Source organism: Mirounga leonina, unplaced genomic scaffold (genome assembly GCF_011800145.1).
Source record: "Mirounga leonina isolate KUSES-001 unplaced genomic scaffold, KU_Mleo_1.0 Mir_94, whole genome shotgun sequence".
NCBI classification, from domain to species: domain Eukaryota; kingdom Metazoa; phylum Chordata; class Mammalia; order Carnivora; family Phocidae; genus Mirounga; species Mirounga leonina.
The window spans coordinates 5,501,859-5,529,279 of NW_023270855.1; the positions used below are offsets into that span (position 1 = coordinate 5,501,859).

Sequence of the window (27,421 nt, forward strand, 5' to 3'; positions counted from 1 at the left end):
CCCCCCCGCCTCCTGCCGCCTCCGGGCTCCCGGCTCCCGGCCGCGCCGCGCCCCATGCACTCGCCGCGCCGCGCAGCCCGCGCACGCCCGGATGGCTCGTCGCGCCGCGGGCGGCGCACCCCTTAGCGCTCGGGCCGCCGCGGCCAGCCCCCCGCCGCGGCGCCCGCCATTCCGGGCCCCGCCACCGTGCCCGCTGCTGCCGCTGCTGCTGCTCCTGGGGGCGGCGCGGGTCGGCGCCCTGGAGATCCAGCGCCGGTTCCCCTCGCCCACGCCCACCAACAACTTCGCCCTGGACGGCGCAGCGGGGACGGTGTACTTGGCGGCCGTCAACCGCCTCTATCAGCTGTCGGGCGCCAACCTGAGCCTGGAGGCCGAGGCGGCCGTGGGCCCGGTGGCCGACAGCCCGCTGTGTCACGCCCCGCAGCTGCCTCAGGCCTCGTGCGAGCACCCGCGGCGCCTCACCGACAACTACAACAAGATCCTGCAGCTGGACCCCGGCCAGGGCCTGGTGGTCGTGTGCGGGTCCATCTACCAGGGCTTCTGCCAGCTGCGGCGGCGGGGCAACATCTCCGCGGTGGCCGTGCGCTTCCCGCCCGCCGCGCCGCCCGCCGAGCCCGTCACGGTGTTCCCCAGCATGCTCAACGTGGCGGCCAACCACCCGAACGCGTCCACCGTGGGGCTGGTGCTGCCGCCGGCCGCCGGCACGGGGGGCAGCCGCCTGCTCGTGGGCGCCACGTACACCGGCTACGGCAGCGCCTTCTTCCCGCGCAACCGCAGCCTGGAGGACCACCGCTTCGAGAACACGCCCGAGATCGCCATCCGCTCCCTGGATGCGCGCGGCGACCTGGCCAAGCTCTTCACCTTCGACCTCAACCCCTCCGACGACAACATTCTCAAGATCAAGCAGGGCGCCAAGGAGCAGCACAAGCTGGGCTTCGTGCGCGCCTTCCTGCACCCGCCCGACCCGCCGCCGGGCGCCCCGTCCTACGCGTACCTGGCGCTCAACAGCGAGGCGCGCGCGGGCGACAAGGAGAGCCAGGCGCGGAGCCTGCTGGCGCGCATCTGCCTGCCCCGCGGCGCCGGCGGCGACGCCAAGAAGCTCACCGAGTCCTACATCCAGCTGGGCTTGCAGTGCGCGGGCGGCGCGGGCCGCGGCGACCTCTACAGCCGCCTGGTGTCCGTCTTCCCCGCGCGCGAGCTGCTCTTCGCCGTCTTCGAGCGGCCGCAGGGGTCCCCCGCGTCCCGCGCCACTCCGGCCGCGCTGTGCGCCTTCCGCTTCGCCGACGTGCAAGCCGCCATCCGCGCCGCGCGCAACGCCTGCTTCGTGGAGCCCGCACCGGACGTGGTGGCGGTGCTCGACAGCGTGGTGCAGGGCACCGGGCCGGCCTGCGAGCGCAAGCGCAACATCCAGGTACGCCGAGGGAGCCGGACAGCCGCCCGGGGGCAGGAGGGAGAGCGTGCGGCTAACGGGGCGGGCTGTGCGCTGAGCGGGACACAGGTGTGAATGTGGGGGGCCCAGACGCGCGTGTGGAGACCCAGGAACGTACTCTGGGCCACAGGTGCATTTGCCGGGCCCCAGGTGTCCGCCATGGTGGGGGCACGGGTGCGAATACGGTATAGGTGTGCGCCTGCGGGCACTCAGGGGCGTGCTGGGTTCCAGGTGAGCGTAACTAGGTGTGTGGGAGGGGTCAGGGTTGCAGCTGTGCGCTGGAGAGAGCCAAAGGGGCATCTATAGCCCAGGTGTGCAGGTGGTGGTCCTAGGGGTGTGCTGAGTGCAGAGCAAGCGAGTGCATGTCTGCCCAAAGGTGGGGCCCGGGCTGGCTGTGTGAGCCTATCAGGGCTGCCCTGGGAGTTGGCAGATGTGTGCTTGGGTGTGGCCGGTGTGCAGGGAGGCATGCAGGTGTGCACCAGGGCCCTGCAGATGTGTGTGAGGGGCAGCAAGGAGGGAGTGACAGGGGCGTATGCGCCAGATTTGTGTGTCCCTGAGCTGGTCATGCAGGAGTGTAGGGCAGGTGGAAGTGTCCCAGAGGGACATGGGCAGCAGGGTGGGCCTGGGTGTGCAGTGGGAGGTGTGTGGCTGGGAACACAGATGTTTGGGAACCAGCAGGTACTCTGGGGAGACCACTGGTTGGCAAACAGGTGTGTTCCTGAGGCCAACTTTTACTCACTCATTATATATATATATATATATATATATATATATATATATATATATACACATACTGAGCACTTAGCAAGTACCAGTCATGGGGGCTGTGGGCTGGCCGACCACATTTGTGGAATGCCCACTAAGTGCCTCAAATGGCATAACTGGCTTGGTTCTCACAGCCACCCTCTGAGGTAGGCTCTACTCTCATCCCCATTTTACATTTGAAGAAACTGAGGAACAGAGAGGTTAAATAACTCGCTCAAGATCACACAGCTGGAAACCAGCAGAGACAGGGTTTGAATCCAGGCTGCCTGGCCTCATCTGTGTTCTTAACACCACCGATCCTTTGCTGCCTAATGGATACGGAGCTCAGAGAGAGAGAGAGTGTGTGTGTGTGTGTGTGTGTGCGCGCGCGCGCGCAAGTGTGTTGGAGAAGTCTCAGGTGGCTGGTGTGGGGAGGTGTGGGAGCCAGGGGAGTAGAGGGAGGTGAACAGGACTGTGTGCAGCCCTGGGGTATGCAGGGGGGGACAGGAGAGGGCCAGGGGCTCAGGAGGGAGTGAGGAGGGGCCAGGTGCGGCAGCAAATTGGCTGGGTGGGAATGGGGCCCAGGCCGCTGGGGCTGGGTTAGACCGAGGTGGGGGATCGCTGTGGTGTGTTGACCTTGCGGGGGACATGACACGGGTGTAGAAGGGAACTTTGTGCAGGTCCCCTCAAGAAAGCTCACTAGAAAGGAGCCACTTCTTCGGGGGGCTGTGAGAGGTGGGACCCTGTGCCTTTTCCACACTCTGCATCCTCGTGTGAGGTGGGGGAGTCCATTTCAACACCTAGGAAGCCTCAGTTTCTCCCTCAGCAAGATGCTGAACTCAGCCTTTTCCTGGTGAGCCCTCCTTGGGGCCAGGCCCCCCGTGGCCCTGCCCCGTCCCTTCTCCATGGTCTTCAGGCTGCAGGCAAGAATCTCATGAGATTAATTATTCCCCTGTGGGTGTGCCCAACACTGGGGCTTTGAGAAAACACGGATTCCTTCTCCTGCTTTCGGGCTCCCACGGCTGCCCACCACCAGCTGGCTGGCCGCCCTGAAAATAAAGGTCACGGTGGGTGAGTGGGGCAGACTGCCACCCACAGGGGCTAGCCAGGTCAGGGCTGGCTGCCTAGCCCTGTGATTGGGACATCTACCATTCCCCTCCGCAGAGCCACATCCTCCAAAGGGGTGTGTTTGAGGGTACAAGCTTTGTTTGGGGGTCTCAGGGCCAGAGGAGGTGAGTGGGAAGTCAATCCCTGTTCTACGGAGGGAAGACCCTACTGTGGTGGCCCGGGCTGAGGTCAGGCCAGCCCCTGGGCCTTCCTTCGGCCTTTCCAGGGCCTGTGTGTCCATCCAGGCCCTTGGTGTGGGTTGATCCATGGGATTCCTCAGGCCGCCACTGCAGTAACCCCCTCCCCCTCTGGCAGGAACCGGCCTGGTTCCCACGGTCCCCAGCCTGGCCTGGTGCAGTGACTCACTCTGCTGAAGGGGGTTGGGGCTTCCTTCTCCTTAGAGGGGCAGGGCCTCTCCAGGGACACAGCCCCAGGGACAGAGTGGCCATGGGCCTTCTCCCCACCCCAAGGTGAGGTCGATTTCTGGCCCTCCGCAGCCACTCTCCCTGTGTCCTCCACACCCCTCTCCCCTTCCCCTTGCCTAGTTGTGGGCACGGGCGGGACAGGGCTGCTGGGCCATATCTCCCAGATGTGTCCAAGGCCCCAGGGTCTGGGCCTCTAGTTAGTGTAGCCGTGGGGCGGGGTGGGGCGGGGGATGGTTATTCCTGCTCCGGCTGTTGCCAGCTCCCCAGTGACAGGCCAAGAACTTGGACTTTGTACCCTGGATTCAAATCCTCCTCTGTCACTTCCCAGCTGTGTGACCTTGGCAAGTGACTTAACCTATTTGAGCCTCAGTTTCCTCCTCCGTCAAATGGGGACACTAAAAACAAATCCCTAAGGATTGCTTCAAGGACTAAATGAATGAGTTAATGTGAAGCACGTGGTGCCTGGAACATAGTAGCACCTGGTAGCTGCCTGCCGTTCTTGCCGATACCCCAAGGGCCTTATTAACACCGCTCTGGGCTCGGCCCCAGACAGCGCTGACCCCTTTTGGCTTCTACAGCAGGAAATACCCCACCATTTCCCACCTCTAGCCCAGATGAAGGCCTCAGTAGACATTTCCTAAGGCCCTACTGTGTGCCCCAGGCTGGCACAGTTTCTGCTCTCATGGCCCCTGCAGGCGAGCAGAGGGCAGACGTGTGGCCAGGCACTTAGAGCCCAGGGGGCCAGGGGGCGGGTGATAAGAGAACATGGACAGAGGGAGCCCCAGGAAGGGACATCATAGCTTCTGGGGGAGGTGCTATCAACGTGGAGGTGGATGGATGAGCAAGGGTTAGCCACGTGAAGCTGGCATAGGAAGACGAAAGGGTCCCAGCAGAGGGAACAGCCTGTGCGAAGGCCTGGAGGTAGGAAACAGCAGGGTGGGCCAGAGCAACTGAAGGTGGTCCCTGCGGTGGGGGGTGGGGGAGGAATGTGAGAGAGGGGCTGGGGGAAGGGGGCAGCGCCTGCAGGTGTAGGGAGGCTGCATCGTGGAGTTGGGACTGTATCCTGGGGGTGTGGGAGCCATGAAGGGTCTTAGCCAGAGGAGTAATGTGATCTGAATGAGCACCTCACTTTCCTCTTCTGTAGAATGGGAGCAATAAGAAGGTACTTACCTCAGGCGCCTGTGGCTCAGTTGGTTAAGCGACTACCTTCGGCTCAGGTCATGATCCTGGAGTCCCTGGATCGAGTCCCGCATCGGGCTCCCTGCTCGGCAGGGAGTCTGCTTCTCCCTCTGACCCTCCCCCCTCTCGTGTGCTCTCTCTCTCAAATAAATAAATAAAATCATAAAAAAAAAAAAAAAGAAGGTACTTACCCCCCAGGACTGTTGTGGGGATTAAAGGAGATAACACCTGTAAAGTCCTTAGTAGAGTGCCTGGCACACATGTTTGCAATTATAGTTGACTCTTGAACAACTCAGGGGTTAGGGGTGCCGACCCCCTTGCACAGTCAAAAATCTACATATAACTTCTGACTCCCCCACAACATAACTACTAATAATAGCCTCCTGTTGACTGGGAGCCTTCCCAGTAACATAAACAGTGACTGACGTATATTTTGTATGTTATGTTCGTTGTATGCTGTAACCTTACAAGAAAGAGAGCTAGAGAAAAGGAAATGTTATGAAGAAAATCGGAACAAAGGAAAAACACATACAGTGCTGTCCTGTAAAAAATCCACATGTAAGTGGGCCCACACAGTTCAAACCCACATGGTTCAAGGGTCAACTGTACTCTGATTATTTTTAATATAATTATTTTAGAAAGTCCCTAGGTGGCTAGTGAGAGGGAAGATGAGAGGCAGGAAGAGTAGTTGGAGGGCTGGTGCTATCTTCCAGGCAAGAGATTCACTCACTTACTCGAAAATATTTCTTGAGCACCTACTATGTGCCAGGCCCTGTGGTGGACCCCGGGCGCGGTGGTGGAGGTGGTGGGTTTGGCCTTGTTCCGGGGGGCTGTGTAGGGCCTGGTCTGAGGGCAGAGAGGGAAGCAGTGGGTTCCGGCCAGATTGAGGTGCCAGGATGTAGCCCCAGAGGTGGGGATGGATGGGGGGGAGCAGGAAGCTGCCCAGTCTGGTCCAGCATCGGGATGGAAGTTGGTGCTGGCAGAGTAGGGCATGCGGTGGGGTGCCTCTGGGGGAGAGGACGGATTTGGTCTGGGGGTGTTGGGGGAGTTCCAGGCGCCTGGAATCCCTTTCTCTCCCAGAGCCATCTGGCCTGACTTCTCTAGCAGCAGGTGGTCTCAGTAGGGCTGGACCTGGGGGACAGGACCCTGCCCTTCCATCTGTTCTCTAGGGACATCTGACCCTCAAGTGAGGTGGCCAGGGTGGGCCTCTGGAAGCCCAGCCTCCCACTCTTGCTTGGGAGTCTTTTGACCCCATGGGTCCAGCCCCTCGGTCAGAGTGATCTCAGACATTCCAGCTTCTCACCTGGAGGACTCTGTCCTCTGCCGCCCACCTTTATGACAATGAAGCCTTAGCCTCTGCTGCCACCTTCCATCTAGGAATCTGCTGGGGAAGGGAGAAGCTGCCGAGGTGCAAGGTCAGAAGCAGAGAAACTTGTCCACCCCGCCAGGCTTTGGAGGGCCCCAACTTTGTCCCTGATTATTTTTGGCATATTTGGGGCCGTTGCATGATTTTGAGAGAGAAAGTGAGTGCGAAAATTATCCTCCATTGTGTGTAGCTTGGATCCCTTTCCTCAATTTATGTTTGAGGTGAAAGCCAGTTGGGAAGTTGCTGTGTGCTGTCGATGAGGGAAACTGAGGCACAGGCTTATCCAGCAAGGCGAGGGCAGGCCAAGTCTAATTCCCTGCCCGGAATCTTTCCTCTCAACCTTTGAGTGACCGTGATTTTTTTTTTTTTTTTAAGTCAAAAGGAAAACCAACAGGGAAATACCAATGCTGCATTTTCAAGGTGTCTTTTTATAGTAAAGGTGGAAAAAAAACCCTCAGGCTGTTTTAAACTGGCATGCGGTGGGTGGGTGCTCATCGTCAAGAAGGCGTTTTCTGAACCAATTTAGGGGCTGAAATGCTGGGTGGAGGTGGAGGGAGACAGAGCTTCCAAGATGGGCTTTACATTTGGAGTTGGGCTGGGGGCTGGGAGTGAGCTTCCCGTGGCCAAGGGTAAAAGCAGACACTTGGTGGGGCTCAGGGGGTTCCAGCAGCATTGGCCAAGATGACCTTCTAGCCTAGAGAGACAGACCTTGGGCCAGGCGACAGTTAATATCCCAGCCCACCCTGGGAATGTCACCAGTCCTGACTTGCACATACAAGACATTGAGTCCCATTCTCCTGCCCATATGCTGTGTGACCCAGGGTGAGTCATTTACCCTCTCTGGGCCTCATGCTTCCTTATTGTAAAAGGGTACAGTGTCTACCTCTGAGGTTGTGGGCGGATTAAAATCTCACATGCGGTACCCAGGAAATGGCAGGTGGAGGTATTAGTAACAGGAGGGAAAACTACACCTGAGAAAAATGAGCTCAGCATGTGTCAAAGAGCCAGCAGAGGAGGGGGGTCAGGCCCTTGGAGGAGACGGAATCACACCAGGTCCTAAAGGTGACTTGGCTGGGCGAGCCAGAGGGGTGAGGCAGGGGTGTGTCCAGGGCCGCCCCACTGAGTGAGCTCAGAGGCAGGAAGACAGAGGCTGACAGGGAGAGAGTGGGCATGTTTTCACTGCCGTTGATGGGGCAGGCGCCAAGCATCTGGTGGGCCTGAGGGGTATGCGGAGGGTAGGTGCCCTGTCAGCTCCCTGGGGCTGGATAATAAACATTGCTGAGCTCCCAGTTCTGAGCGGGGTCACCATGTTGGCCCTTCACGAGCACCAGTGTGTTTGATCTCATAGCCCCCCACCATGAGGCAGGAAGGTCTGTTATCCCCAGCTTACAGATAGGGAAACTGAGGCCCAGGGTCACAGGGCTGGTTCGCAGGAATGGGGATCCGCAGACTGGCTGTCTGGCACCAGAGTCCGTGGTGGGCGATGGCTAGTATTAGCTGTGAGCTCTCGGCTGGGAGTTCTGCTTACCCTGCCCCATGGAGACCTGGGCAGGACCCTTTGTACAAAACCCTCTTCTGTTACAGCACCACAGGCCCCCAATGGCAGCTGGGAGCTGATGGGGCAGTGACTCAGTTCCAGAGTAGGGGGAGGCTGGCCGGGGCATCTGTCAAGGCTGGGGCTGGCCAGGCCTTTTGAGGAAGTGGGGAAGGCAGGGAAGTACTAGTTGCATTCATGTCTAAAAATGTGATCCTCTGGATTCTGGAAGGAGTGAGCCTCCTGGCCCTTTGAGTGTGCAAGTGAAGGATGTGGTCAGTTTGTACGATGACTTGACAAATCTCTTCCAACACTGACCCCAGCCCTGGACCAGTGCTGGGTGGGTACTGGGGCTGGGAGGCTGCCTCCCCTCCAGGGCAGTACGGTGCCATCCAGGGTTTGCTAGGAGAGGGGATGGCAGATCTGTCCGGCCCTAACCATACCCACAGTTAGGACCAGCCACACCCAGGCAGGCCCAGAGGGTGCATGAGTGCTGGACCCTGGCACCGACTCCCTGGATTCAAATCCTGGCGCTGTGCCTTCCTAGCTGTGGCCTCAGGCAAGTCACTTACCTTCTCTGGTCCTCCTTTTCCCCGTCTGTAAAATGGATTCAGCATCGGGAAGAACGGGGCAGCCTGGTGTTCAGCAGAGGCTGTGTGAGTCAGCATGAGCCCCTGCAAAAACAGTCTACGAGAGCCAGATTTGCTGGCCCATGGCTGCTGGTTCTCCTGGACATGCAGGAGACAGGCCGGGTTCTGTGCTCGGGTTGCTGGAGGAAGAACAGACACGGTGTGTATGGAAGAGGAGCATGAGGGCCTGAGCCCTGGGCCTCGTGGGGGCCCGCACCCTTCCCGGACTTCGGTTTCCCGATCTGAGTTGGGCTGTGGGGTGGCAAGGGGGCGCCCGCCGTCCCGGAATGGCTTCTCTCAGCGCCAGTGGGGCCTCTGGTAATGCCGTTGTTGCTCAGGGGTTTGCGTCAGGTGTATGGCAAAGCTCTTTATATAGAGTCTATCTTTTCATCGCCCCAGAAATGGAATGAGATGAGTATTATCCCTAATCTACAAAAAGGGGAAATCGAGGCCCAGAGAGGTTAGGTGACTTGCCTGAGGTCACACAGTGGGTAAAAGGTGGAGCGGGTGTCTCGCTGCAGAACCTGTGCTCATCCCCTTTACTCCGTGGTTCCTCCTGAAACATGGACTGAAGGGGTGTGATCCAGAGGGGCCCTCAAGGTCACAGTGGGAAGAAGTGAAAGGGTCCATCCTGAAGGGGTGGAAACAGACACCCAGAGCAGCCCTGTCCTTGCTGGGGCTGCTGTGAGGGGTGAGGGCTTCCCAGTGAGCCCAGCGCCCAGCATGGTTCCAGGCGTGGGGCTCCTGTCACCCAGGACTACAGGTGCCTCTGCCTTCACCCACCAGAGCCCACACCTCCTAGGCAGCATCTCCTGCCTGTCCTTGCTCCTGGTGGAGGGTTCTCTAGAATGTGGCAGTAGAGGAGGGGGCCCAACTTTGTTACATGGCAGCCCCCAAAAAGGAATGAGTCAGACTCTGCCCCTACCCTCCAGGGGCTCCCAGACAGTCAGGGAGGAGATCATGACAGAACATATGCCACAACCAGGGCGGCACACTGCCTAGCCTCTTCTGAGGGAGTCCAGGAAGGCTTCCTGGAGGAGGGGGATGTTGGAGCTGGACTTGGGCAGATGGAGCTGGGGAAGGCATTCCAGCCAGAGGCAAAGGCCCAGAGATGTGGTAGAACGTGGCTTGGGTAGCAGGCAGAGATGAAGCTGAGAGTGTGTGGGGTCTGGGGTGCAGGCCAAGGATTTCAATGCTGTCCTGTGGGCTGTGGGGAGCCAGCAAGGCTTCTGGGGAGGAGTGAGACATAGTCGATCTGGTTCTAGAAGGGACTGCATAGCTGCTGGCCCCTCATCCGCCCTGCTAGGTGCTGGCAGAAGCAGGAGGCTCTCTCCCAGAGCCCCCACTGTGGCTGGACCAGGTGACTCCCGTGGGCCTCTCCAGCTCTGACAGTGGTGTGGTGATTGCCATGGAAACCAGCCGGTGCCGCGTGGGGACAGGCCTGGAAAGTCTCCTGGCGCCAGCCACGTGCATTTGGATCCTGGCTACCCCCGGAGTGTGGCCGTTCTCTTCTTTTCAAAGCCCGTGTTTGGGCCAGAGCTGAACCCAACAGGCTGCCTGGATGGGCCCCTGCACCACCCACTCTCCCGCTGACACTCGATGCCACCGAGATCTGAGATCCGCTGGGCCAGCGGGGCTGGCCCCTCCCCGTCCGCCATCCTTTACCCTGAAACATGATAAATCACACACTAGAGGAGGGAGGAAGCTCGAAGCTCCATTATGAGGCCCAGCAAGGCCCCAGTGGGGCGTTAATCACGTAGTGCTTTCTGCTCTGATCGGTAAATAATGGGGGGGCAGTGGACAGAGGCCTTGAAGTGGAGGCCAGGCCCGGGAAAGAAGCTAAATGGGGATCTGTGGTCACCTCCGCCCCCATGTCCCTCTCAGGGCCCGTCCAACATCTGTGTTTGAAGTGAACGAGCCCTCCAGAAGTGGCCATCTCTTTGATGGGCCTCAGTTTCCCTAGCTTGCCACCCAGGGCCTTTCTGGCTCCAGGCAGCCAGGCCCCCAGCAGCTGTTGGCCCGGCCCAAGCAGAGCATTGGGCGGACAGGCTGTGGTTAAGGGCAAGGACTCCGGAGCCAGACTGCCTAGGTTTCAGGCTCGCATCTGGCCATTCTGGCTGTGTGACCCTGGACAAGTCGCTGCTCTGTGCCTCAGTTTCCCTTGCTGTAAAGTAGCACCGACTTATTAGGGTTAAATTAGGCTATACAGGCCGGGGCACAAAGCCAACTTATTATTGTGTTGTTGCTACTACTGTATTGTTGTTATTTTAAAGCTGTCCTTTCCCAACTTGGGGGTGATCTCTGAACTGAGATGTGGGCAGCTGGAGAGAGGGACCCCTGTGTCACCTCCATGTCCCCAGTACTTGGGACCCAGCCCAGACATGTTTGCTGGGGCCTCCAAGCCAGCCCTGTCCCCTCCGCTGTGCCCACAGTCAGTTATATGATGACTCCGGGACGGAGGCCAGCACCCAGGGGACAGGGAGGAGGGTGTGAGTTCCAGTCCCTAGGGCTCCTTGGCCCCAGGAGGAGGAAGGCCAAATGTGCCCGAGAGAGGCAGCTCAGCTCTCAGCTTCTCCTGGCCCACATCCCCTCTAGGGGAAGAGGCTGGGACAGAAACCGTTCCAGGGAAAGGAGGGGCTGGAGCTGCAGTGCTCTGCCGCCCCGCCCCCCATTAGAGCTGGTGTGGGGGGAGTGACTACCCCGGGCAGGGAAGAGTCGCTGGCTGCCCATCCCACACTGGGCTCCTCTGGGACCCCAGGGGGAAGGGCTGGAAATGGGGCCAGGCTGGGCCAGAATGAGAAACGGCTTCAAGAAGGGGGAGCTGGGTGTCTGGGGGGGGGGGCGTGTCCAGCTAACAAAACAATGGCTGCTTGAGTCAGCGGCTGCGGTAGGAGTTCCCAGGCAGGCCTGAGCAGAGCGGGCCTCGGCCGGGCCCCCAACACGCGTGTCGTGGGTGAGGGTGGATGTGGTGGAGCAGCTTGTCCTGGGCGGCTCCCATGTGACCTGCCCAGCTAATGGGGAACGTTGACTGAGAATCTGCAGGGGTCAGTACCGAGGGCTGCTGTGAGCTGAGCTCTTTCCGGCAGCCCTCGATGGAGGGTGCAGTTATTGTCCCCATTTTACAGATGCGGAGACTGAGGCTCAGACAGGAAGCAGCGTCCCATGATGAGTAATGAGCAACGAGACTTGCTACGTCAGGAGCCTCAGTTTCTCTGTCTGTAACATGGGGACACAAGTGTGCGGCTGTGAGATAGCTCTGCTCGGGGCCTACACGTAGCAGGTCTTCCGTCCAGCCGGACCTCTGACCTCAGCCTGGGGGCTGTCCTTCCAGCCTGCAGCCAGCGTGGCGGCTGGGCCTGGGGTGCCAGTTGTGGCTAGACAGACATACCGTGCTCAGGATGGCCTGGCTGTCTGGTTCACACAACCCTTCCAGACGGTGCTCAGCTGGCCTGGGTGACCCACCTCGTGCAGAGAGGGGATCAGGGAAACAGAGCAGGCCTCTCTGAAACGCTGGAAGGGTCTACCCAAGCTGCCGCGTCCATTGCTACTTCTCGGGGTCTCCCCCCGCACCTGATTCAGGCAGCCTGGGGTCAGGTAGGGGATTGTGGCGCTGTGTGGCCTGAGGAAGCCTCTGCCCCTCTCTGTACCTTGGTTTCACCTGGGCTCAGAGCCAGGCCTCTTGGCTGTTGTTCCGTGGCCCAGTTGCGCGCACTCTCCCCGCCTACCCCTCCAGGAAGTCAGCATCTTGATCACCCACTGGGAGGTGCTGGTATTTCCTTCCCCGGCAGCGAGCGGCTTCCTCCATGGTGTGGGGGCCTTTGCCATGTGCCCCTTAGAGCCAGCTCCATCCTGTTTCCTCCCTGGGCCGGCGCACAGTAGGCCCACGGCTCTTTCCATGACTCAGTTTACCGTCAGTGGAGGTGTCCGCTCAGGGGAGCCATAGCCCATTAGCTGCGGTTTCTGAGAAGCTGCACCGGCTAACGTGGGAGGGAGGAGTTTGGGTTTGGAGTCACAGGCTGACTGACCTGACTGAGTACCCGTGCGGTCAGCCACGAGGGTGACCTTGAGAATGCTTCCCCCTTTAACGTCAGGGCTTCTGAAGAAGGGTGGGGGAAGGACTGCTCACCTGGGCCCTGTGTGAGGCAACAATCCCACAGAGTTTAGTGGTTCCTTTGTGTAGGCCTCCTGCAGACTGCCTGTCAGACCCCCGTGACCACCCTACCCGATCCTTGCTTGTTCCCTCTCCTCTAGTCCTTGTCTCTGGGGCATTCTCCTGAGGGAGACTTCCTTGTCCTTGGCTGTCCAAGCTGAGGGAAGAGTTGGCAGGGGAGCGCATTGAGGGGAGCCCCAGAGGGGGCAGGCCAGGTAGAGCAGGGCCTTGGGGCCCAGGAGCAAAGTTTGGGTTTATGTTGAGGGCACTAGGGATCCATTGATGGCTGTTGAGCTGCAGAGGGGACATACTGGTTTCTGGTTGCTTTTTTTTTTTTAATAAACTTTTTATTTTGGAAAACTTTTAGATTTACAGGAAAGTTACGACAATAGTACAGATAGTTCCTGCATATCCTTCCCTCCATTTTCCCCATTGCTAAGGTTTTACACTCCCATGGTACATTTGTCAAAACTAAGAAACCAACGTTAGTACTTTACTCTCAACTGAACTCGAGACTTTACTCCACAAGTGTTCTTTTTCTTTTCCAGGATCCCATGTTGTACTTAGTGCCTTACAGTTTTGTTTTGTTTTTTTTTTTTAGATTTTATTTATTTATTTGACAGAGAGAGACACAGCGAGAGAGGGAACACAAGCAGGGGGAGTGGGAGAGGGAGAAGCAGGCTTCCCGCCAAGTGGGGAGCGCGATGTGGGGCTCAATCCCAGGACCCTGGGATCATGACCTGAGCCGAAGGCAGACGCTTAACTGACTGAGCCCCCCAGGCGCCACCCAGTGCCTTACAGTTTTAAAAAGCCTCCTTTGGCCACTGTGGAGGGAGAGGAGGGGGTTTGGTCCAGTCCCAGCCCAGGTGTATTTTTTAACACCCAAAAGGGATGGTGCTTCCAGCTCCTCACAGTGAAACTTCGCTTTCCTGGGATCTTGGGTCGATAACAGTCAAACACTTGAGGTGGGAAAGTGCCCTCAATTCCTGAGCACAAAGCCCCAACAGCTGGTGTCTTCTATCCCTGACAGAACTCCTGGGCCTTGCAGCCTGCCACCCGGCCTACCATTGCTGCCTGACCCTCCTCAGAGTGCCACCTACAGTGGGGCTGAGGTTTGGTGGGGTCTGCAGGCAGGATGCAGAGGCCTGAGAAACTGGGCTCTTGAAGCTCTTGCTTCAGCCGGCTTCCTGGGGAGAGAAAGTCAACACAATTACAGTTGGTAGTGAAATCAATATGTCAAGAGTTTTAATGGGAAAGTGGGCAGAGCTGAGCTTTGGCCCCAGGAGGCAGCTAGCTGAAGAGAGAGGGTGTGTCCTGCTCTCAGAAAAACAGCTGAGACCCGCAGCAGCTATTGCTCGTCCCATTTAGAGAGGGATACACTGAGGTTCTTAGAGGAACCAAAAGTAGCAGCCCGGTGCTGCCTGGGCCTGAACACCTGACTCCCCTATGTTGCCACACACACAGTAGGCATACAGTTGGCCCATATGTTGCTCTAGTTCTCCAGCACCCAGCATGGCAGTGTTGTTCTCAATCTTTGTTTGGAAAAGAAGCAGCTGAATATAGTCAATCACACTTTAGTCAAAATTAGTCTCTCTTTAGTAAACAGTCATCCTAGAGCACAGTCTCTACCCTGGAGAAGCTCATGTTTATGCTACCATGATAAATGAAAGTGGTAACCAGCACAGTGCCGTCCAGAAGAGGGGAGATTTTTTCTGAGTCACATCTTGAAAGCTGGTGAAAAACTTGCTGCCTGGACATGTCTGGCAAAGGGACTAGCATGGGTCAAGACAAGGGAGACTGATGGGCCAGGGGAAGTATGAGGGCTCAGAGGTGTGGGAAGGGCATTGGCTGCTAAGGGAGTAACGGTTATGAAGGATCAGGAGCCTGGGTGGGAAGGTGTGGCCACACTGGAGGAATTGCAGAGGTTGGTGTGGTCAGAGCAGAGGGTGGGACAGAGGAAAAAAGCGAGACTTGAAGCCTGAGCAGCTGGAACCAGACCACAAAGGCCTTGAATGCCAGGCCTGATCCTGAGGAGAGCTGGGCGCTGGAGATGGGTTTGACGCCAGGGAGGATTTAACCAGTTTTGTGCTTAGAAAGGTGGCTCTACTGGATTGGAGGGGGCTGCTGGGAGAGGCCAGCCCTCCTCTGCTCCCAGGGGAATTTGTGTTTTGAAAGACCTACGGAAAGTGAGACTTGAGGGAAGGCCGGTGCTGAGGGAGGAATTTCAGGCAGCGTCAGCCAGTCAGGGTGGTATTTTGGGCCCCTGGAGCTAACTGCCCCCAGAGACCAAGTTCGGTGGAGGCCACACTTGGGAGGGCTGCTACGTCCCCAAGGGCACTGTCCCCCTTTCCCAGGCCTGCAGCCCCCTCCCCCAGCAGGGGAAGCATTTCCCGCCTGCTCCGTGGACATGGGTCCCAGCTTCCACTTTTGAGCCGGTTCGAAGCCTTGTGATTTCCCCTGGCAGTCCAGAGTCAGCTTCCCCTCAGAGCACAGATCATCCAGAGCAGCTGATGGGGGGTTACTTCTCCTTTAAAAATTTTTTTTTAGATTTTATTTTTAGGATAAGAGGAAAAAAAAAAGTTGGAGGAAAGGCTTTTTAGAAAATTCCTTCGGTACAGAATTAATGGCTTGTGAACGTCAGGGCGGGCAGGCGAGAGCTGGATTCCCGGCGTGTTCCTGCCTCGTCCTCTCTGCCGCGACCAGCCCACAAATCACCCTCATCTGGGTGCCCCGTCTGGCTTTTCCTGGCTGGCTGGGGTCTCCCATTGTGGGGCCCAGGGCAGAAAACCCTAAGGGTGTCATCCAGGGCCTCCTAGGTCTTCCCTTCCCTCCCCGCCCCGTCCCAGAGCTCAGGGAGGAAAATCATGTTCTCCAGGCAAGGGTTTACAATTTTAATTTTAAAACAGCTTATTATTTCATGACGCAAGTAATCCATATTCAGTGAAGAGAAGTTATGTAACCCCTAGGAGAAGCTTCCCTCATGGCAGGCCTCAGGCCCAAGTGCCCGCTCTCCCGCCTACTTGCTGACAGAGCTCCCCTCACCTCTTCCCTGCAGCTGCAGGATGGCTGAGGGGTGGGCCCGGGACCAGGAGAGGCCACTGGGGGAAATGGTCCAGCATCCCCTTTCCACAGCTGTCCCCCACCTCGGGCACACACAGAATGAAGTCAGGCAGGGTAGGTCTGAAGCTGCAGGACAAGAGGGAGCCAATTATGTGACAGTCTGGGGAATGACACTCTGGGCAGAGGGAACAGCATGAGCAAAGGCCCTGAGGTAAGGCCCAGTGTTTGAGGAACAGAAACGAGCCTCCCCCTCCCGTGGCTGGAGTGGAGGAGTGTGGGTGAGGAGGGTATGGGATGGGTTTAGAAGGGCTGGGGCCCCTGATGGGAGGATTTAGGATTCAGTGTTTATTCTGAGTGTTGTGTAAACCATCAGAGGGTATCAAGCTGGGGAGGCCTCTTTGCATTTTTAAAGGGCTCACTTGGCGGCTTTGTTCAAGGGGACATGTCGAGGTCAGAGCAGGCTCAGAAAAGAGGGGCTGGGAGAGCCTCCCGGGGGAGAGGCTGCCTTAGGGGCTCCTGGGCAGTCCAGCTGGAAAGCTTTAGAAGTAGGCATGATTTGTCCCAAATTCCAGTTTATAATATTTGAGTGACAGTCCTATCTGAAACGGCAGCAGCATCAGCTAACACTTCTGGAGCATTTAGGCATAGTGCAGGCGCTTCCCAACCAATGAGCTCATCCCACTTCTTGTGAGGGGAGTGCGAGAGATGCGCCTACTTAATAGTTAAAGAAATGGAGGCTCAGAGAAGCGAGGTCACTTGCCCGGTCACCCCTGGCCATCCTGTGGAAGACCACCTACTCTTGGGTTCTGGCCCAGGGGCGGCCTCAGCCCCACCCCACCTCTGGGCTCAGGGCCTGGCCCCCCAGGGACGCTCTGGGATACAGGTCTCACCTAGAAGCCCGTGGGGCCTGAAACTGTGTTTATTCGCCCAAGGACAGGTGGGCCTGGTATTTATTGTTTGTTTTTGAAAACTAGCTGGGCTTTTGAGCAAACCGCACACGGGCACATCAACAGTGGCTTAGGCTTGCAAAAAGCACAAATGAGAAATTTAAAAAGAAAACAACAAAAAGACTCTAAGGCTGCTCCCTAAAGCTGGTTCCGATGCTACATTCTAGTGACCTTCTGAGTCCCTGCTCAGAGCTTCCGCTGCCCATGTTCCAGCATCCAGGGGGCTGAGGGGGGCTCAAGACTGCTGCTAGTTTCAGTCATAGAGGCATGACACTGCAACTGGTGATCTAGAGTGGGCTCCTTCCCCTCTGAACCTCAGTCTCCCCATCTGTGACATGGGACCTCATAGGGTGGCCAGGATATAGGGAGTTGATGCCCAGGCCTGGTACAGTGTCAGTTCTCAGTAAACGCAGCCTGTTATTTTTTTTTTTTTTAAGATTTTATTTATTTATTTATTTGAGAGAGAGAGAGCACACAGAGGGAGAGGGAGAAGCAGACTCCCCGAGTAGCAGGGAGCCCGACGCGGTACTCGATCCCAGGACCCTGAGATCATGACCTGAGCTGAATGCAGACGCTTCACCGACTGAGCCACCCAGGCGCCCCAAACACAGCCTGTTATGTTCACCATCATGACTATTACCTTATTGTGGATGCACCAGCTTTACCAAAACGGCCCTATGACGCCCTGTGACTTTTCTCAGCCGGGTATCTTTGTGCCTCGATCCATACGGATTTGTGGTGTCACTCAGTGGTGGGGGCAGCTCTCCTGGACGATGCGCCATTATCTTCCTGCTCAATCCTGCAGGACCCTGAGGTTGTGTCCCCCTGTCCACTCTTCTGAACCATCCTTGTGTCTGCATCCTTGTGGATTTGCACGATTATCTTCCCAAAGGTGTTTTCCTGGAGGCCTGTTTGGTATTTTTGTGCAAATTGCAGAAGGAACCTTCAGAAGGAGCAACAAGACCCAGGGAGGGGGTGGGAACAAGTCCAGGGCATGGCTGGGGGCTGGGGTCCCTAACTCCATTTGTCTCACTCCAGCGTGTGCTGGGACTGATTCGCCACTTGGAGTGGCGCTGAGCCGATGCGGACGGCAGGGCTATGCACTTGGACGCGCCTTGCCTTGGTCTGCCCGTCTGTAATGTGGGCAGATGAGGGGGATGCATGGTCGTGGGAGAAAGGGAGGGCCTCGGTGTGGGGAGGCCTCAGTCTGGGGTCTGGTGAGCTGCTGGGAATTTGGATGGTGGTGCTGGGGTCAGAGCTGGGGCCCCGGGAGAAGGAAACCCCCTGGTTGCTGTGGAGACCCAGCCAAGGCAGGAGGGACGCCTCTTGGGTAGCAGCAGGTAAGCTGAAGCGGAGGATGGCCTCAGGAGGTCTGGTGTGGGCTTCTCTGCTCTGCCGGCCGTGGCCAGCCATGAGAGGCAGCTCTAAGTCCATGAGGGTGTGTGGGCCTCACCCTGTCCTTACCTCACTGGCCTCCTGACCTTGTCCCGCTGCCAGCTCTTCCTGCCTCCATCACAGAACTTTTCCTGTACAGTTCCTACCTACCTGAAACGTCGTCCCCTTGGGGCAGCTCTGTGACAAACGCTGAGGTCAGGGGTCAGTCTACGGGGGATAGGGCCCTGCTTGTGTTTGGGCCTCAGCCCGGACCTGGGCCTGTAAAGCCACAGCCGGACTTTAAAGCTCTGATGCTGAGGCCTGACATACAGTGTGGCCAGGGAGCCAAAGAAGGTTCTAGAGCCAAGGTCTGACATCCTGCTTCTTTTGCAGCTGCAGCCAGAGCAACTGGACTGTGGGGCTGCCCACCTGCAGCACCCGCTGTCCATCCTGCAGCCCCTGAAGGCCACGCCTGTGTTCCGAGCCCCGGGCCTCTCCTCTGTGGCCGTGGCCATGGTCAGCAACTACACCGTGGTCTTCCTGGGCACAGTCAGTGGGCGGCTGCTCAAGGTAGGGCTGGGGGGGCCAGGGCTGGGGAGGCTGAGGGGAGGCTGAGTCTGAGGAGGCCGTACGCGTGGCCTCTGCAGGCCCGGTATTAGCCCTCGTTCCCTCCGGTTTGCCCTAATACCATACAGTTTACAAAGCATCTTTCACATCCATTTCTTCTACTCTTGCTCATAACAAGAAGGGCCGTGTCCTGCAGAGGAGGGAAACCAGGCCTGAGAGAGGCCCTTCTCTTGGGTCTCTAGGACTCGGGCTTTGAAGCAGAGGGATCTCTGTTCAGGTCTCTGGGCTCTGCCACTGCTAGCTACTTGACCTTGGACAGTGCATTTTCTCTCTCTGAGCCTCAGTTTCCCCATCTGTGGAGGGTTGTAAGCCCTGCCTCTTGAGACAGTTGTTGGGCTTTGACAGGGGAAGACCACAGCCTGGCAAGTGGGGGCTCTCTTGCCATTTCCTCCCCGTACCCCGCTGGCCTCCCTCTGAAGATTCCCCCTCCCCCACCCGCCCCAACCAAGATGACTGCTTTCTGGAGGTAATGATTCCTGGAGCTGGGAAAGGTGAGAGGACTCTTACCACCATGGGGTAGGAAGGACTTTCCAGGGCCTGGGCCAGCTTCCTCCCAGCCACCTCCCATCCCCTGCCTGTCAGGAAAGTCGGCTGCCTGGCACAGCTCCAGTGCGTACCAGGCCCTGGCCTAATTGACTCAGATCCGATAACTCAATTCCCTCAGCTGCCCAGGCGGACGCCACGGGCTGGTGGGGCGGGGGGCGCGGCTGGGGATCAGTGCCCTGGCTGCCTGGCCCCGGGACCCTCGCTGGCCCACTAGCAGTGGTGGGGGAGGGGCCAGGTGTGGGAGCGGGGAGGGGGCGGGGGGCCCCCTTCTCAGCCTCTGAAGCCCCACTGAGGGTCCTTAGGACAGTGGGACTCATGTTTTGGGGTCAGATTCTTGGGTTTAGATCCTGGCTCTGCTGGCCCCAGCTGTGCGACCTGGGGGTGGTTGCTTCTCACCCTGAGCCTCAGTTTCCTCATCTATCATGGGGAAAATGAGCTGGACCATCGCAGACTGTGGTCAGAGTCTACTGTCCCTGTGAGGGAGGTAGCACCAGGATTCCCATTTCACAGATGAGAACACTAAGCCGCCGAGAGGGGAGGTGACTGCCCCAAAGTCACACAGTGAGAGCTGGGGTTGAATTCAAGGCCAGCTGACCAGGAGCCCACATGACCCCTCAACCCAGACCTCTTTACCCACCACCCTGTGCTGTGCACTGTCTTCTCCTACCAGCCCTTCCCTGTTCAGGGCTTAGATTACAGCACCTGGCCTGGGCTCTCGAGCACAGTAGGTGCTCAATAGATGTTTGAAGGAGTGGAAGTAAGCTGAGTATCTGGTGGGTGCCTGGGGGGAAGGCTGGAGACTGAGCAGGGGCCAGGCTGCCTGGGCAGACTCCACCAAGAGGCCAGCTGGGATGGATGATATCTCAGGGGTTGGAACAGAGCCTGTGGGAGGCTGGGAAGAGAGTGATTTCAATTTGGTGTGTGGAGAGCACTTGAGAAGCTCTTCTAGAGGAGGTGCCGGGAGGACAGATCTTTGCTGAAGGGAGAGGAATAGAAATACTCCAGCGGGGAACAGAGCGTGCGCAAAGGCCTAGAGGCTAGAATGCCGGAGTTGGGTTGAGGGGGTGGGAATGAGCCTGGAGGAGTAAGCTGGGGTCTGTTGTTGGGGCCTTGAATGCCAGAACAAGTTCATTCCATAAGCGGGAGGGAGCTACCACAAGTTTGGAGCCTACAGAGGAGGGCCGGGCAGCAGGAGGCCCCTGGCAGCTGTCCCAGGGAGGCATCTAGACCACTTGTCCCAACTCAGGGCCTGGCGGGGCCTCCACCAAGGCAGCATGCTAGCAATGTGAGGGGACAGCCAAAAAAGAAAGTCTGGTGGAGCTCTGGTGGGCACTATCTGTTCTCAGGAGGACATGCAGAGGGGCTCTCAGAGCTAGGGGAGCTTCTAGGCCTCAGGTAGTTCTGGCCGGCCTCTTGCCGGGACCCTGGACCTCACCCCCTCCCCTCATCCTTGGACTGTGGGGTCACACAGGCCTGGGCTTGCACTGTGACCCTGAAGTGTCTTCCTTTTATGACTCACCAAGTCTGTAGCCTCTCTGGGCCTCAGTCTCCTCATCTGTGAAATGGGCACAAGAGGGGAGGAATGAGAAGTGTGGCCCCATCAGCGCTTTGCAGGCATCTTCTCCATGTGTGCTCACCACAGTCCTGAGGGGCGGGAGCCATCGTGAGTCCCATTAGGTCAGGAAGCTGAGGCTCTGGCGGGGGGAGGGACAACTTGTACGTTTGTACAGCTTGTAAATGTCAAAGTCAGAATTCAAACCCACGTCCCTGCTCTGAGGCATGATGCCAGACAGCCTCCCAGAGAATCTTTTGTAAACTGTAAAGTCTGTATGTATTCACACGGTGGGATGTGCTGGGGAAGATCAGCGAGGGAAGGAGCTCCTGGTGGGGGGACCCAGCAAGGCACAAGTGTAGAGACTGGACCCCCTGCCCTCCCTTACATGTCCATGATTTCCCACTGGCCCCGGAAGGCCGGAAAGAGGATGAGGCTGAGACCCCAAGCCTCGGTCGGGTCCCCAGCTGCCGTGGGCACCATCCTGGCGCCCCGTCACCCTGATGCCCCCACCCCCACCCCCCACAGATCAACCTGAATGAGAGCATGCAGGTGGTGAGCAGGCGGGTGGTGACGGTGGCCTACGGGGAGGCTGTGCACCATGTCATGCAGTTTGACCCGGCAGACCCTGGTTACCTTTATCTGATGACGTCCCACCAGGTAAGGCCAGAGCCCCAGCCTGACAGGGCCCCCAGACATGCGAGCTTTCTCCCTCTCTTCCTCCCTGCAGGAGCACCTTTCCTCCCCATCCCCTTGGTCGGCTAGCCCTTCGCCTCCCAGAGTAGACACCACCTCTGCAGGGGAAGCCCTGTTTCCCCATGTGCCCCCTGTTATAGCCCCGAGCCTCAGTTTCCCCAGTGTCTCAGGGCCCTGGCCATGGCTGATTCCCCACGGAGCTGGGCCCTCACCTCTGCCTCCAGATGGCCCGGGTGAAAGTCGCTGCCTGTGCCGTGCATGCCACCTGCGGGGACTGCGTGGGGGCCGCCGACGCCTACTGTGGCTGGTGTGCCCTGGAGACACGGTGAGGCTCCCTGGGGAGAGGCTGGGCACGGCGGGGCGGGGGGGAGCCCACCGGGGCCTGACCAGCGCCCCACCGCTCCAGGTGCACCCTGCAGCGGGACTGTGCCAACTCCGACCAGCGGCATTTCTGGACCAGTGCCAGTGAGGGCCCTGGCCGCTGTCCCGCCATGACGGTCCTGCCTGCAGAGATCGACGTGCACCAGGAGTACCCAGTGAGTCACGGGGGAGCCAGCACTCAGCTCGGGGGCGACACGGGGTGGGAAGCCGCCCTTCATCTGGCCCCCAAGCCCTGAGAGGTGGAGACTCCTGCGCATGGTGCCCCAGGGACCCGGAGGCGAATAATGAGAATGACTGGGCTTTGCTGAGCTCTCACTGAGTGCTCAGCACTCACTCTGCCCGAGACGGTCACCTCTGTTAGGCCTCACACAACTCTGTGAAGTGGATGCTCTTAACATCCCCATTTTACAGATGAGGAAATTGAGGCACAGAGAGGGAAAGTGACTTGCTCAGGGGTCGTACAGCTAGGGATTAGGGGAGCTGGGATTTGAACTCAAGTGGGCAGGCTTCCGAGTCTCAGGAGGGAGGGCGCAAGTTGGAGGGTAGAAGGAGAGTGAGTCCCCAGCCCCCACCTCTTTCCGGCCCCAGTACAGGGAAGGGGCAGAGGGGCCACCAAGTGCCAGGCCACTATTGCTTGTTCTCAGATGAATCTGCAGTGTGGAGGCCTGGAGCTGCTATAGCGGGCGGTATGGGGGCAGGGGCTGAGGGACAGACAGCCCTGCCCTCAGTGACTTCTCTGAGGCTGGGTACCCTCATCCATCAACAGGGAGAGATGGTGGTTCTAAAGGGCCAGATGGAGCCTGGGGCTCCTCTGCACCCCTCTCCCCATTATCATGTATCACAGAGTCCTTCACATGCTTTATCTCATCAGGCAGACTGGGCATAGGTTTGTCCATCTATCCATTCATTCCATGCATGTATTCATTCATCAAATGTATTCTTGAGCACCTACTATGTGTTAAGTGCAGTTCTGGACTCTGGGGACACAGCATTGAACAAGACAGACAAAGCCTTGGCCCTTGAGAAGCTGCTTGTGGGGGCTGAGGGAATAGGCAAGGTAGGCTGTCAAGACGGGGGGAAAAGTATGATTGTGAAAAGGGAAGCAGAAGAGGGGTGGAGAACGGAGCGGGGTGGGGATCACTGATGTTTTAGACCAGGTCGGAGCTGGCCTTGTGCTGCAAATGTTGTCTTTGAGCAACGCTATGAAGTAGGGGAGTCAGCTGGGCCTCTGGGAAGAGCGTTCTAGGCAAAGGGAATTGCCCTGCGGTGAGAAAAGATTGGTAGATTTGAGAGACTCTCAGGGGAGGGGGTCAGAGAAGTCACGGGGACCAGATCATGTAAAGCCTCCTCGACTGCTGTCAGGTGGGCCGTTTCTTTGGGCAGCTGGGGAAACTGAGGCCTAGAGAGCCCCAGGTAGGATATGGCCCCCTGGCCTGGAGTCCCGGCCACCAGTCCCCCCCCTTCTCCCAGGGTTGCTAGGGTGGGGGTGGGGCCGTGAGGGGAAAGGCCTGCTCCCCACTCCCCCAGCTGAGGGGCCCTGGCCCCTAGGGCATGATCCTGCAGATCTCGGGCAGCCTGCCCAGCCTCAGTGGCCTGGACATGACCTGTGACTATGGGAACAACATCCGCACCGTGGCCCGGGTCCCAGGCCCGGCCTTTGGCCACCAAATCGCCTACTGCAACCTCCTGCCGAGGGACCGCTTCCCGCCGTTCCCGCCCCACCAGGGTAAGTGCCTCACTCACTGGGCATCCCACACCGTGGAATGTCAGGCATGGGGGTCCTGCTATCACAGCCTCCAAGTGGAGACCCCCGACCCCTTTGTCCTTCTCTCCCTGGTTCCCCGGGTCCATTCTAGATCACGTGATTGTTGCGATGTCTGTGAGGGTCAACGGGCGGAATATCGTCAGGGCCAATTTCACCATCTACAATTGCAGCCGCATTGGACAAGTGTATCCGCACACGGCGTGAGTGGGTCAGGGCGCTTGCCTCCAGGTGGTGGGCGGGCGGGCGGGGAAGGGTCTCTGCTCCCAGGAAGGCCCTTGGAAGACAAATGGTGGTGTCCTAGAGGCAGATAGGACCCTCGCTTGTTCGCTTGCCAGCTCGTTTACCGTGCTGCAAACCCTCACCGGGCTTCCAGGAGCACTCAGGCCGCAGGGGCAGAGAGAAGTGCTTTCATCACACTTCATTTCGTCTCCTAAAGGTCCTGCTTGTCTCTTTCCTCCTTGCATACCTATTGTAGGGAGCTCACTATCTTAAGAGTGCCCAAGCCCCTGATGATGCAGAAGACCTTTTCCCCCCGCGTTGGGATCTGCTTCTTGGGTCCCAGTTCCCGGGGGCAGGGGGGAAGTGAGGGTGGGGAGCTGAGTGTCTGAGGGGCCCCTTGTCTTCCAGCTGCACCAGCTGCCTGTCGGCACAGTGGCCTTGTTTCTGGTGCCCCCAGCAGCATGCCTGTGTCTCCAACCAGTCGCGGTGTGAGGCCTCCCCCAATCCCGCGGTAAGTTAGGCCTGGGGGGATGCCCTCTGTCTCTTTCATTACCATTTTTTTTTTAGTATGTTGAGAACATTTCCACATCATTAAATTTTCTTCCTGGCACCAGATCTAACAGCTGCGCTGGGCTCATCACATAACAGCACATTTAACCAATCCCCTATTGTTGGATATACTGATCACTTCCCATTTCTTTCTTGTGTTCTGATATAGCCAGGGCATGGTGTGTGTGTCCTTGATTATTCCCTGGAGACCAGTTATAGAAATGGTACTTTGGGGGTGAAAACGGGGCCATATTTTTACACCTTTAACTCAACTGCCTCCAGAAAGCCTGAGCCAGTTTAAACTCCCACCTGCAGTAGGAGAGCCCCTTTCTGCACATTTTGCTGATACCAGCTAGTTAGTTGTTGTTTTGTTTTTTTTTTTAAGATTTTATTTATTTGAGAGGAGAGAGCGAGCGAGAAAGAGCATGAGTGGGGGGTGGGGGGCAGAGGGAGAGGGACAAGCAGACTCCTTGCTGAGCAGGGAGCCCAACATGGGGCTCAATCTCAGGACCCTAAGATCATGACCTGAGCTGAAGGCAGATGCTTAACTGACTGAGCCACCCAGGTGCCCCAATTCTGGCCAGTTTTAAATCTTACCTGTAACATTTTCAACAACCACGTGGGATCAGGGCAGTTGTCCCTGAGGCCAGGAAGTACCAGGCTGGGACCTTGAATCCAAGCCCCTCTGGCTTGGGCGCATGTTCTCCTGCCTTACCCAGATCAGGAATTGGGCTGAAAGGCCCTCACCTTGGTCTCCCCATGGGCGCTGGGGACCCCGGGGCAGGTGATTCCTTGGGCAGAGAAGGTGAGCTGGCCTCAGGAACCACATGCGTCCAGGTCCTATTGCTTCTGTGGTCCCTTGAGCTCTACAGCTGGCCAGGATCCAGGCCCTTCTGGGTACTCTGGAATGGCTGGATTGAATCAATTACACTGGGGTGGGCGTGGTGGGGAGACTTGGGGGATGGGGGAAATACAAATGAAAATGCTACATACCTTGTGGCTGGTTGGTTTCTGCGGTGCGTTCACTCGCAGGGTGGCCTTCTGCCTTTGCCCAAAAAGCTTCTAAGGCCACCCAGCCTCGGTCCAGTGATGACCAAATGGGATTCCTGAGGCTTTGGCTGGGGCTGTCATGCTCAGCCAGGTGGTATGGCTAGATTGGGGCAGGGGTGGGGGGGGCCAGGGTTTTGAGACCACAGCTCATCACCTCCTAGACCTCTGACTTGTGTTAGAGCTGTGAGGGGTCAGGATAAGGCACTGAGTCGCTGCCTGAGGCTCCTCCCTCCAGGAAGGGGATGTTCCTGCCCATTTTCCAGATGGTACAACCGAGGTAGCCAATATCGTTCTGGGGGCGCTGGTTCCTAATAGGAGGAGGTCACCCTGGGCATGTGTTCCAGGAAAGCAGCCCCAGTCCCCAGAGCATCTGAAGCCCCCGCCTCTTGGCTCTGGGCTCAGAGAATCTCATCAGGAATCCTCCAAGCAGGTGTAGAGGTAAGTGTGCAGGTGCTAAGAGGGGGGGCCCCATGGCCCACACCTGGAATTCTCTGGTCTCTGCACCTCTTGCCTGAGCCTCAGAACTGCTTTGAAAAAGAGTCATCCAGGAGCTTAACTCAAAGGACCGACACAGTAACATGGGGCTTCTGGCACTGGGGGAGAGGCCCAGGGGAGTCTGTGTGGCCAAACCGTAGGGGAGGCCCCCAGGCCTCTGCATTGGACCCCAGGTTTCCAGTCCGGGCCAACCAGGACTCCTGTTCTCATGTGGGGTCCACATCCTCCAGCCCCAAGCCCAGGGCTTGGTACATAGTAGGGAGTCAGGGAATGTGAACGTAAAGCATTTGTGTTGGCAGCCTGAGTCCTGTGCTCTAATCTACAGGGATGATGGGGTGAGGAGGACCCAGCCTCAACACGGTTCATTCAGCATTGATTGGGCATCCTTTGTATGCCTGAGTCTGCACAAGGCACTGGGAAAGAACCCAGTTAGGCATAGTTCTGCCCTCTCCATCATGAGTCAAGAGCCCGAGGTGTGAGTTGTGGCTGTGTGATCCTGGGCAAGCTCCCGAACCTCTCTGTGCCTGTTTCCGCATTGCCTATTTTACTTACTATCAAATTACCCATCTTACTACTTTAAAATGGCCTTCCTTCGCTGTGCAGGGAATCTGGAGCTGCAACTATGAAACGGTAGCCCCATAGTGGCCCGTAGGAGGTACTCACTAAAAGGCCACTATGCTCCTCCGGAGCTGGTGGCCGCTTTGCCGGACGGGCCAGGGAGCCCTTCTCTGGGAAGGGGACCTTTGTGCAGGGTCCTGACAGATGTGTAGGAGCTCACCAGTCTGCAGGTGTTTCTGTGGCAGCATCCCATAAACCGTCCCCCCCAGGTCTGCAGCTCTAGGGGCCAGGAGCTGGGGTGGGGAGCACAGAGAGGGCCTGTCTTAGAGGATTATTGTAATCTAGCAAGAGAAGAGGCAGCCCCCTCCCCAGGCCTGCAGAAGGCCCTGACTGATACTTAAGTTGGCACTTAATTACATCTCAGTTAGCCATGCGGGCGCCATGCTCCTGGTCAGGTGGTGGGCGGGGGAGGTTTGCACATCTGTCTGTGCCCCTTGAGCACTGGGAGGAGAGAGTAGGGCTTGGGCTAGGCCGGGGAGGTGTCCCAGGGGAGGTGCTGGGGACCAAGTCTCCTGTTACTTTCCCATTCCCTAGTGGGCCCCAGAAGGAGAAAGTGGAGGAGGGGAGAAGAGATGGGAGGGCAGGCCCCCTCGAAGGCGTGGATGCATCTGTGAAACTGAACTGCATTAGGAGCCAGTGGGGAGAGTGGTTTGGTAGGAACAGGGGGCAGCTTAGGGGGCTGTTACGGTACAAGAAAGGTAGGAAGGGACCCGGTGTGGTGGATTCAGGGTCCCTGGGCCAGCCATGTATTGGAACATCAGTTCTTGACCCTTGAACATGGGAGAGACTGCAAGAGAGTCTGTGAGTCCCAGTGTGGGGACAGGTGAGGCCCTCTGTGAACCAGCACACGCTGGGCTCCCATCGGGGTTGATGGTGGCTCCCGGCACTGTTGACCCAGCATCTGTCCTCATTCCTGGTGTCCCACCTTCTCAGCTCTGCTGGAGTGTGGGAAATTGGCCGTGGTTTCCTGAACCTGCAG

General features: G+C 58.0%; 1 protein-coding gene across 4 annotated transcripts in view; it reads left to right on the forward strand.

Annotated features, from left to right (window-relative positions):
- Positions 1–76: 76 nt before the first annotated feature.
- The window catches only part of PLXND1 (plexin D1), a 58,122-nt gene continuing 30,777 nt past the window's right edge, over positions 77–27,421 (forward strand). For all 4 annotated transcript variants that reach the window (XM_034998173.1, XM_034998175.1, XM_034998174.1 and 1 more), the window contains exons 1-8: positions 77–1,411; positions 18,338–18,514; positions 21,198–21,329; positions 21,590–21,690; positions 21,772–21,901; positions 23,295–23,472; positions 23,603–23,711; positions 24,139–24,241. In XM_034998173.1, coding sequence (XP_034854064.1) covers positions 92–1,411; positions 18,338–18,514; positions 21,198–21,329; positions 21,590–21,690; positions 21,772–21,901; positions 23,295–23,472; positions 23,603–23,711; positions 24,139–24,241 — 2,250 coding nt within the window. In that variant the 5' untranslated portion in view covers positions 77–91. The remainder of the gene's footprint in view (positions 1,412–18,337; positions 18,515–21,197; positions 21,330–21,589; positions 21,691–21,771; positions 21,902–23,294; positions 23,473–23,602; positions 23,712–24,138; positions 24,242–27,421) is intronic.